The 11,375-nt window shown below is 34.1% G+C and overlaps 1 protein-coding gene across 2 annotated transcripts; it reads right to left on the bottom strand.

Annotated features, from left to right (window-relative positions):
• Window positions 1–804: 804 nt before the first annotated feature.
• LOC133702269 (hydroxyproline O-galactosyltransferase HPGT1-like) lies at window positions 805–5,367 on the bottom strand. Of its 2 annotated transcripts, none has more exons than XM_062126580.1 (13): window positions 5,087–5,367; window positions 4,939–5,002; window positions 4,804–4,853; window positions 4,497–4,690; window positions 3,883–3,946; window positions 3,692–3,764; window positions 3,134–3,257; window positions 2,648–2,735; window positions 2,486–2,536; window positions 2,029–2,100; window positions 1,830–1,942; window positions 1,303–1,372; window positions 805–1,219 (listed from the first exon to the last, which is right to left on the bottom strand). In XM_062126580.1, the coding sequence occupies exons 1-12, from the start codon at window positions 5,203–5,205 to the stop codon at window positions 1,350–1,352; spliced, it is 1,035 nt and encodes a 344-aa protein (XP_061982564.1). In that variant the 5' UTR covers window positions 5,206–5,367; the 3' UTR covers window positions 805–1,219; window positions 1,303–1,349. The 2 variants fall into 2 exon arrangements, with proteins under 2 accessions (XP_061982564.1, XP_061982565.1); XM_062126581.1 differs by having other exon boundaries at window positions 4,632–4,690.
• Between the last annotated feature and the right edge of the window lie 6,008 nt (window positions 5,368–11,375).

Genomic DNA, 11,375 nt, shown 5'->3' with positions numbered 1-11,375 from the left:
TACACACTTAAATAAGGACCCACGGAAGGGAGCTTAGACCCTCAAACAAGGTTGCAGTGAATTTCAAGGGCGGACAAAATCCAGCTGTCTCCGCGTTTTTCTTGTCTAAAAGTGCTAGCATAAATGTGATACGTGTTTATAAGAATCACGAAGAACCATCCCAGAATCCCCCGTGCACCAGTTGAAAGGTAATGGGGAATCTAACTTTGGATGGGGATGCCGTTCAGAGTTTGACCACTTTTAAAACGTGTTTATAAGAATGTGATTTGTTGCTTTTTAAAATACTTTTTAATTTAAAATATATTAAAATAATATTTTTTTATTTTATTAAAATAATATGAAAATATTAAAAAAATATTAATTTAAAACAAAAAAAAATTAAATTTTTTCATTTTTTTTCAAAATACAATGCCAAACAAACTCTTAAAGTCGAACGTTAGAGTAAAGTGTTGAGAATATTGAACAGCAGGAAAACACAAATGTCGGGCAGATATGAATTTCAGAGGTGATGGAAATCCCTTAAAAAATTTGAAATAAAAAAAATAAAAAAATTTCAATTTTTTTCAAAAATAATTTCAAATTACAATGTCAAACACAAACACATCCTTAAAGTCGAACCTTAGAGTAAAGTGTTGAGAATATTAGATATAACACTCATCCTAGCATCAACCGGTTTCAATTTCAACACTGTTCCGAGTGAGTTGAAAAGTCACCAGGCTCACCAAACAATTTCTATTTCCAATGTGGAAAACCCAAAAATGTTGCAGTGATACTGGATAGTCAAAAGGAAAGCCAGTCATAAAATGTTTTAGAAACCAATCCATGAACATTCTAACTGTCAGTGATAGTTTATAAAGAACATGACAATCAAAGAGTACACTGTTCTAAGTTACCCAAGTACAAAAAGGATCTGCTTCCCACTGAGAAAAGAAATCCAAAAGAATCCGAGTCTCTTTAATTGTGCTTAAGGATAACTCGACAACAGAAGTTTAAGAATCAACTCAGAAACCAATTACAAGACATATCCGTGAGAAACTTCTCCTGCAGTGTAAAAAATCTTCATAATTGCTAAGTGGCTCACGCCCAAAGGTTTTGAACGACCCTAGACTGGTTGTTTAAAGGCGAGAGTACCACAATACATCTTCTATCAACAATTTCACACTTTCGTTGCAATCAGGATCAACTCTCACCAGATGCATTACATGATGTTCGCGCATGTCTGTCATCAGAAACCAGAGAGAGGGTTCACGCAAAGGGAAATGCAAACAGAACCCTTTCTTGTTACATGTTGACATGGCCTACCTTGCTATGTATTAGATTCAGGTGCAGTGTTAACAAGGCAGATCCAATCACACAGCTGCACATATTGACCCTGAGGTATCAAATAGAATTAGAATATTGACCCTGGAGATATGATATCTTCTCTTTGAGAATAAACAGCTATTATCAAGAAGGAAAAGGGCTAGCATTCATGCACCCAATTTCTAGTTCATCATGTCAGACAGGTATGGCAAGACAACATTTTTTAACTCAACATCTGACCTTGCTTGGTCACTATATTAGAAACCAAGTCTTGGGTGGCGGTGCTTTTTATAGATGTCATGGGACACTGCCAACAGGCAATATTATAACTGATTTGTGCATACATATAAGTATTTCTCTATCATGACTGAATCACACTGTCAAAGCTCCATCAGGGTGTTACTTGAAGACTATAGGTTGGAACCAGCAAATCAGTTATATTATTATGGCCTCTTTCTTGTTCTTCCATGACTTCTTCCTAATAAAGTTGTTGTTTGTACACGCACACACACAAGAAAGAAAGAGACCTGTGGCCCATGAGGAGCAGCAAAATTTTGATTCATCAATGTGCTGTACATCAAGCCCAATGAACCATGACCCAGTACTGACATCATCATGGGCATATGTACGGAGAAGGGACCTGTAAAAACAAAATAAGTGGGTCGACTTGTTGAAGTCAAATACATTCTTTTGTCATGCATATTAGCTAGAAAGTGAAAAATCTACCTGTTAATTGAAATAAACTGAGCCAAAGCTCGTGAAATGGCATAAATTTCACCTGATGCGTGTCGGAAATATCTGCACCATAAAGAGATTTCTTAACTACAGATTTGAAGAATTGGCAGTGTATTTTATCTGCACCAGTTATATTATAGTAACTTTGATGGACTAAGAGTATTATGTGGAGTGAGTCATTATTCAGACAACATAGCAGAGATGAACAGAGGAAATCAAGCTACAAATGTGTTTAGCACCGTGTGACAGAAAATGGGTTCACTTATTCACACATTAAAGAGCTATTATGGGATTTATGAAAGCCATGACAGAATAGGTGTTTATGTATCAAGACCAAACAAACCATCAAAAGGCACGCTTAACTTGCCATGCATATATGCAAACTATAAAGAGCACAAATATCCTTCCACTGTAAGGAATATGACAAAACCAATTCTCTATTACTTACGATTTTGCATCGCTGAATTTCCACCAGTCTGGTTCATACCATTTGTGGGTCCTATAAAATACATATAATATCAGGGTTCCAGATAACATTCTTATGAAACATTATTATTTTCTACACCAAGACAGGAGTTGTTGTTGGATAAAGAATTTTGATCAAACTCACGGCTCAGAAAAAACTTCGCCTGATTTCATACACCCAATATAAGTGCGAGGTTTATCCAAGTGAGTAGAAAGGGTTGCTCCCAGGGCATCTGCACATCAAAGTGAAGGATAAACAGCAGTACTCCATGTGGAATGCAATTACATAGTTTTGCAGCATTCAAGTTCCAAAATAACCCAGGAGGTCAAGTATTACTTTTCTCAAAATTTTGAAGCTGTATTCTTTATTTCTTCTTTCTATTCTCAACATTACAACTGTTTGTTCAATTATTCACATAAATAATCCCTTTATAATAATAACCTATAAGGTCCTTTTTCTAGTATATCACACAATGATGCCACATGCAGTTGGCTTAATAATCACAACGATGCTACTGAAAATAATCCCTTTATAATAATAACCTATAAGGTCCTTTTTCTAGTATATCACACAATGATGCCACATACAGTTGGCTTAATTATCACAACGATGCTACTGAAGACTACATACCAATATTAAGATAAACATCATCATTGACCTTAGCATAAAATTCAGCATCCCAGGTCTCCACAGCATGTATAAAGAATAATTTTGACTTTTTTGGTTGCTCCTCTGTGGCCTCCACTTGACCATCCTGTTGAGGCAAGAAAGGAATGTAAACAATACAACTAAAATCTGCTCCTTCAAATTACCATGTATTTAAACATGCTGTCTGACACCAATGGAACTTATTACCCCCATACACCAACCACTACGACATTAATTCAGGTTGCCTGACAGAAGCACAATTCAATTTAGTTTGTTTCTTAGTAAACTAAGATTTAGGCTGCATTGCCAAAATTATAAATTAAGATTGTCTACACCTGGATATTTAATGCTTAGGCAAAGAGCAGTGATTATTATACTTCACAATTCAAATATCTTATAAAAGTTGAAAGATTAAGAAACTTAACTTCTAGTAAAGCAGAATTCAGTATAAATCTTTCAAGCATGCAAGGATTTAACAAGACCTTAAAAAGAAAATGTTCTTAAATTAATTCTAATTAACAGAATAACAGGTAAACTTACGAGAACAATGAAGTCATTAGTCTGCCTATTTTCATTGTCGATCTCCCTGTCCAAACTGTCTCCACGATTTGCACTGCAAAATGTAATGCTGACTTAAAAAACAGAATGACCCCAAGATTTTCTGAAGACAGAATTAGAAAAAGAAGAAGCTAGTGTCTCTCTAAAATGAAAATAAACCATCGAACAGAAACCTTCTTCCTATTACAAATCGCAAAACAATGCCCTTTTCATCCTCCATTTTTTTTAGGGCTGTACCTGCACATATTGCAACTGTAGGTTAACTACCATCCAAAGAAGCAACCAAACGTATATAGTAATACATTTAAAAGGCCTCAGATGTATAAAAGATGGATGCAACATAAGCTATCTATCATAGAAGTAATCAGCCTTCAAACAATCCCCAAGGCCGTTATCAGAGACCTTTCTCGGTACTCACTAAATTAGCTATAACCACCAAATCATATATCAATTCTAGTAACTGTTAGTTTTACACTAGCAAATTCCTCCATGTTGGGAGCATACTAACATTCTTATAAATAGTACAACTAAAGACCAATCTTACGGAAATGTTTAGTACTCTCTCAACATGAAAAACCCTGCCAAAATTCTGCCCAGACAAGTAAAACTATTGTTGCAAGAATTATGATGCCCAGACACCCCTCCTTTATTACCACATAAATCTATATACAATCAGTGATCTACATTGCACTCTACTGCCATGTCAAGAAATCCAACACCTGTATCAATAACCACCACCAACTACACAAACAATTTTCCAAACTTGCATAGGGGCAATCAATTTTACCAGTAGGCATCCACGCCTTCCTAATAGCATCCCTATTCTTCTTTCGACCAAACGTTGTAATAATTCCAATAACAACTAAAATCCTTTTCTTAGAATGCCCATCACCCTTATCAACCAATTTGTTCGAAACAAAACCTGCCTGCCTCGCTGCAGCTAATTCCATCTCAACAGCTGATAACCTCTTCTGTTGCTCCCTAAACAGCAATAAATTAAGCAATTAACTCCAACTACATTAAATAACACTATAGCTTCTCAAATTTGACCCAACGTACAAAATTTAAAAAAAATAATTTTTTTAGCTAATTACCTGCAAGCTATGATTTTTAATGTATCATCAACAGAAACAGCAGATTTCCCCTGAAATAATAATAAAAAATGTTCATTAATTCATTTATCAAATAATTTTAAACCCAAAAGAAATAAATAAATAAATTACACTAACCTGTCCAATTCTTTCATCAAGTTCTTCAACTAAATGTAATCTAGTCTCTGCATCCTGCCATAAACTATAATTACGAAACACTAATCAAAAACTTAATTACTAAAAAATAATGGGGCTGTAACTATTAATTTAAAAGGGATTGACTAACCGGCCAGCAACATAAATTGTAGCCATGGTTGCAAACATGGCTAGCAAAAGAGAAGAAACCCGTGACCCGAATCCTAAACCGGATTGCCCCCGGCTACTTGATCCACCTCGAGTATGCATTTCTGCTAGCAATTCAATGTAGTTAAAAATGGATTAGATGAGTAGATTTGAGTGACTGGATCTGGATTAGTTGCTGCTTTAATGGAGGGTTAAGAGAGAGAGAGGGGGAGGGAGGGAGTGTCAGTCGAGGGATGTAACGTCGTAACTGATTCCTATTCCTAAAAATTGAGAGTTGTTTGTCCCTCGGTTTCGTTTATTGCAAGGATTAAAGGGCAAAAATCATTTTGATCCTTATAGTTTATATATTTATCTAAATCGTTTCTCATAAAAATCATTGTTTCAAATCAATCCTTATTCTTTTAATTTAGGATAACTCAAAGCCTTCTGAACACCTTCCTTTGTTTGTGGAGGAGTTGATGTATTGGCAAGAGGTCACAGTGGCAGAGGGAGGCCACTGTGAAATCTTAAAAAAAAAAAATTAAAAAAATCAGAGTATCTTTTATTTTTTCAACGTTCATTCTATTGTATTACTCGAAAAGGAAAACAAAAAACTTAGAACATTATAATTAAATTAAAATTTGTGTAACATTCAAGATATTTAACTCTTATTCATTCAAATTTTTCTTCTCGGTAAAAAAAAATTATTTCAAGTCTTTATATATAAAAAAACTAAAAAATCTAGAAAAAATAAAATAAAAATGATTTTCTTCAAATAAAAAACTAAGAAAACTTAATAATATCAAATAAAAATTCCTAAATTGAATAAAAAGAATTAAAAAAACTAAAAAAATATTTATTTTTTCAAAAAGATCTTGCATAAAAACTCATAAAATTTAAATTTATGAATAATTGATAACTAATGGCTAAAAGCCTACAAACAAGATAAATAATTTTAATTTGTGCTAGTTGATAGAGGGCCAAACAAGAAATAAATAAAAAAAACTCAGTATCAATAATGAAATAAAGAAAATAAATAAGCTAAAAAACAATCCCTAAACATGAACAATGGGAGCCTTTGCGAAAATCACAAAAGACGCTTAAAAGTAGGTATTTTAAGTAGGTTTTGACCTAAAAAATTTGAACTCTTGTGCTTTACCGTCGCTAATTATTATATTAGGATGTGAGATCAAAAGTCGAGTCCCGTTAAAGGTGTAGTGCGCACCTTTTCCTTTCAAATTATCTTTATCCCTCGATCCGGCGAGATCCATGAAATCATTAGTCGGGTGTTCCACGTTAACAAGTTCCTTAGAAGCAATAGCCTTGATCAATATTGTTCTTGACTCTACTCTGGGGAGGAAATGGGCTTCTAATCTTGAAGGAGCTGGTTCTAAAGAGCTCTCCTTATCTTTTTATAAAATTATCATATTCTTTATATTTGAAGAATTAATAAGGCATGATAAAAATAATATAAAATAAACTTATTTATTATGGCAAGTAAATTCATTATCATCCTTACCCTCGTGTGTTGATTTTTGTCTCACAGAGGCAACCATCTTGGATTAACCAAGTTTTGCAGTTTTATATAGAAAACCCAGTAGATTGTTAACCATGATTTATGAACTCTTTCAAATACAAAAGTACTCCGTGTATATATATTATACACTGTTTTTTTTTTATCATTATAATTTTTTTCTAACTTTTTTTTATCATACAAATATTGGAGAGTGCGGTGTCATGTTAATTGGAGGCTGAAACTCACAGTGTGTGCTAGTTGTTAGGCTTACTGGGAATTTGCATGGGAGGACTGGTCCCGATATAGCTGGGATGAGGCCCATTCTAATGCGAGGCCTAACTGAACTGGTCTTTTTTCCTTCTTCTTTTATTTTTAATTTGATATCATCAGTGGGGTAGAAGAAGAAATGACAGTGTAGAAGAAGAAATGACAGTGAATCAGTTGGTTTGAAGATGCAAAAGAAATGGAAGTTGGCTGAAAGGGACAAAAAGAAGATCCAACAACCAGTTGAAGCTCCATATGAGCCTCCTAAACTGAACAGAACTACCAAGTCCTTGCAACATAAAACGATTGACATATTTGGAGGCAAGAACACTGTTGAGCTTGCCAGGTGTACTGGTGAGCCCGTTACAACTCCGCAGGAAATTCTTGTTAACGTTGGTGAAAATGTTGTCTCAGAATTTGACCCACCCTGTGTCGATGTAGTGGAGCTGGTTGGAATGGCATTTCCCTTCCCAAGTCTCCATAATTATATGGAGCTTTTCATGCTTAATTAACATCAAGAGTTGTAAGGAGTCTTTCACAGTCAATTACGTAATGTCAAGAAGCTGAGAAAATGGGAGTCTCAATTCAACTGACAACGGAGCTTGGATGACCATATCGGCAATAGCATTTGATCTGCTCTTTCAGCTCCCTGCTTCCTTCCCCCCCTCCATTTTCGAGTTGATCATGTTTGATTGATTTTTGAGATGGCTGCTTTGAAAAATCGAGATTCAGTCATTGACTGTTTGTCGTTTCAATTTTTTAGGAAGTTGGGTCAATATCAGGAGGCAGTGAAGGTTTAGAAATTCTTCCACGGCCTGCGTTTGTAACAATCATGGGTCATTTTGACCATGGCAAAACTTCTCTTATGGATGCACTACGTTGAACATCAGGGGCAAAGGAAGCTGGAGGCATAACTCAGCATCTGGGTGCTTTTGTTGCGAGCATGCCTTTAGGGGCATCAATCACATTCCTTGACACTCGTGGTAATGCTGATTTTAGCGCATTGCTACCAAGAGGTGCAGCAGCAGTTACACATAGTTGTGCTCGTTGTTGCTGCTGCTGATGGGGTGATACCTTTGTTAAAATTTTGTTTTTAAGACATGATTAATGAACAAATTAGAAGTGGAGTCGACTTAAAAAAGAAATAGATATGAATAAACATTTGATTATCATGTTTTAATTAAACTTAAAACCTTTTATTTTATATTGAAAAATTACATGATTTTCTTGTAGTTTATACGGTGGAAAATTAAATGATGATAAGTAAATATAAATAAGATTTTAGTTTAATTTTAACAATATAATTTCTTTCAAGTATGCTTGCTTCGTTTTAAGATTTTAGTTTCATCGTATGTTTATGATTTTTGGATGATCGCATGTTTACATGTTCGCATCTTGTAATTAAACTAAACAAATCTAATTTGAATTTTCACTAAATTCTATCTTGTATTCACTCTAACTTTTGATAACAACCTCAAACACTTGAGCCCATGTCTCATGCAAAATCAGCGAATGTACCAATTGTAGTTGCAATTTATGATGTGATAAATCGAGTACAAACCTAGTGAGAGTCAAACTCCAGCTTGCAGATCAGAAGGCTTGTTGCTGGAGGAAATGGGTGGGACATATCATGGTAGTTTTGGCTATTTACAAAAAAATGGGTTTGATAAGCTGGAGGAGGCTATACTTCTTCAGGCAAAGATGATGGATTTAAAAGCACGTGTTGATGGTCATGCCCAAGATTATGTAGAAGAGGCGAGACTTGACAAGGGACGGGGTCCTTTGGCTACTGCTGTAGTGAAGGTAGGGACATTAGTTTGTGGGCCGCAGCATGTGGTTGTTGGCTCAGGGTGGGGCAGAATAATGGGCATTAGGGATGCGTTGGGGAAGTCGACTGAGCGGGCAAGACTAGCGATGCCGGTTGTGATTGAAGGGCTGAAGGGGCTTCCTGTGGCCGGAGATGATGTTACTGTTGTGGGATCTAAGGAGCGTGCTATAATGCTAAGTGCAGGGAGGAAAAGGAAATATGAGAAAAATAGGCTTAGGGAGATCATGGAGCAAAGGACAGAAACTAATGAAAGATCAGAAGATGACTCTGTTCTGAGAGGACCGAAATCACACTGATAGTAAAAGCAGATGTGCAAGCTGGAACTGTCACAGATGCATTGAGGACTTTAAACAGCCATCAGGTAAACCAAAAGATTTTAGCCATATTCCCGACTTAATGCGTAATAATGTTTATACGATTCTCTATCTGATTTGTAATCGAGGCATTGACTAATTATTGAACCAGAGCAACAAAGAAACAAGGATTCTTTAAAGAACACATGACTAATATATATGACCGCATATTTTTGAACGATTTGATTGCGGTTTTAGTACAATACTCTGCATAATTATTGACCAAAAGATTTGAATAACTCTTGTTGATGATGAAAATGTTACTGCTGTCGTGCCGCTGCCTCGTATTGATGTTAATAACTCGTTCAGCAGCAAAACCGAAGGGTGTTCTTTGATGCACAGTTCATTAGCAATCTTTCCAGCCGCGAGGTGACAAAGGAAGGGTGGTCTTGGGACTAGGTGTTTGGAATTGTTGCGTGGCATCTATGGAAAGGACGGAATCAGAGGGTGTTCGGTGGCCATAGTGGTTCCGGTGGAGCTATGATACAAACAATTAAGTGATGAGGTGGAGCATGGAGCACCATCAAAGCATAAACAGATGTTTGTGATTGGGTGGCGATATCCATCAATTGAATGGGTGAAATTAAATGTCGATAGCTGCAGCAGGGGGAATCCAGGGTGTGCAGGAGCAGGAGGATTAATTAGAGAAAGCATGGGATCATGGATCAAGGGTTTTGCAATTAACACAGGAATTTGTTCTTCAGTTCGAGCAGAATTCTGGGCAGCTATTACTGGTCTGGAACTAGCTTGGGATCTTGGGCTACATCAAATTATTTTAGAGTCTGATTCTGTGCTAACTGTTAATCTCATTAATTACCAGCCAAAGTATCAAGGTAGATGTGAATTATGCTTCGGTTGTTAGAGCATGAGAACTTTTGGCCAGAGATTTGGGAGGTGAAAGTGCAGCATTCATTCAGAGAGGTGGACTCTGCATGAGCCGACTGGTTACCAAATTTCAAGTTAACTGGAGACCCTCTCATGAGAGATAACTGGATGAGATTGTATTCAATTTTGTATTTATTTACTATTATTATTATTTTTATTAATATTATTATCACAAACATTACTATCACTATCATTATCACTATCATTATCATTATCATAACAAAATATTATTGTTACCATAATTATTAATATTATTATCATTATCAATAGTATTATTAGTATCATTATCATAATTACAAAAAAAAAATAACTACACAGAAAGATTTAAAATAAAAAATGATGGTCGAAAAAATAAGGGTGAAAGTCAAAATAAAAAACAAATTTAAAGGCAATTATTTTTTTGATTGGAGGGTTTAATTGAAAAGAGAAATAACTCAAGCAAAAATAAAAAAAGGAGGAAAAAATTAAAAAAATAACATACCATAAACCTGAATTGAAGGGTGAGATTAAAAACTAATAAATTTTTTTATAAAAGGGTTAAGGGAAAAAAAAAAGAAATCCAAGGAATAAAGACCCAATTAAAAAAAGGAATACGTGAAAAATTAAAATTAAAGGATTAAATCAAAAAAGAATAAAACTTATTTAAAAGGACAATAGACAAAAAAAATTATAAGAAAAAAGGATAAATTTTTTTGTTAGAAGGTTAAATTGAAAATAAAAATAACTAATATACCAAAACACATTATTCCAATGTCATTTTGATTATTATTATTATCGTTATCACAATTATTATTATCATTACCATAATTATTGTTATCTCTACCTTTATTATTATTGTTGTTAGTTGTTACTATTATTGTTACCACCACCACCATTACTATTACTATTACTATTACTATTATTATAATCATCATTATTATAACAAACTATTATTATCACCACAATTATTATTATTACTATTGCTTCCACCACCACCACCACCACTATCATTACCACTAATATTATTACCATCACATTATTATTATTATTATTATTGAAATAACAAAAACTATAAACTTGTTTTAAATGATAAAATAACTAATATTATTATTTACTACTACTACTACTACTACTACTACTATCATTATTATTATTGTTGTTGTTGAAAAAAATAAAAGCCATAAATTTAATTTGAAGGATAAAATTAAAAATAATAAAAACTTTGACAAAGAGATTAAGAAAAAAAACCAAGAAATCAAAAAAAGAAGGACCAAATTAAAATTTTTATTTTTATTGAAAAAAAATCATAAAATTAACTTGAAAGATAAAATTGGAAGCATAAGATAAAAGGAAAAAAGAATAAAATTAAAAATTAAAAGTAGAAGGATAAAATTAAAAAGTATTATATATTCAAATTAGAGTTGAGGAATTAAATTGAGAAATAGTAAAGCTTTAACAAAAGAATGAC

Source organism: Populus nigra, chromosome 8 (genome assembly GCF_951802175.1).
Source record: "Populus nigra chromosome 8, ddPopNigr1.1, whole genome shotgun sequence".
Lineage (NCBI taxonomy): Eukaryota > Viridiplantae > Streptophyta > Magnoliopsida > Malpighiales > Salicaceae > Populus > Populus nigra.
Note: the sequence above shows the minus strand (reverse complement) of the source record. Positions and strands in the feature narration are given on the sequence as shown.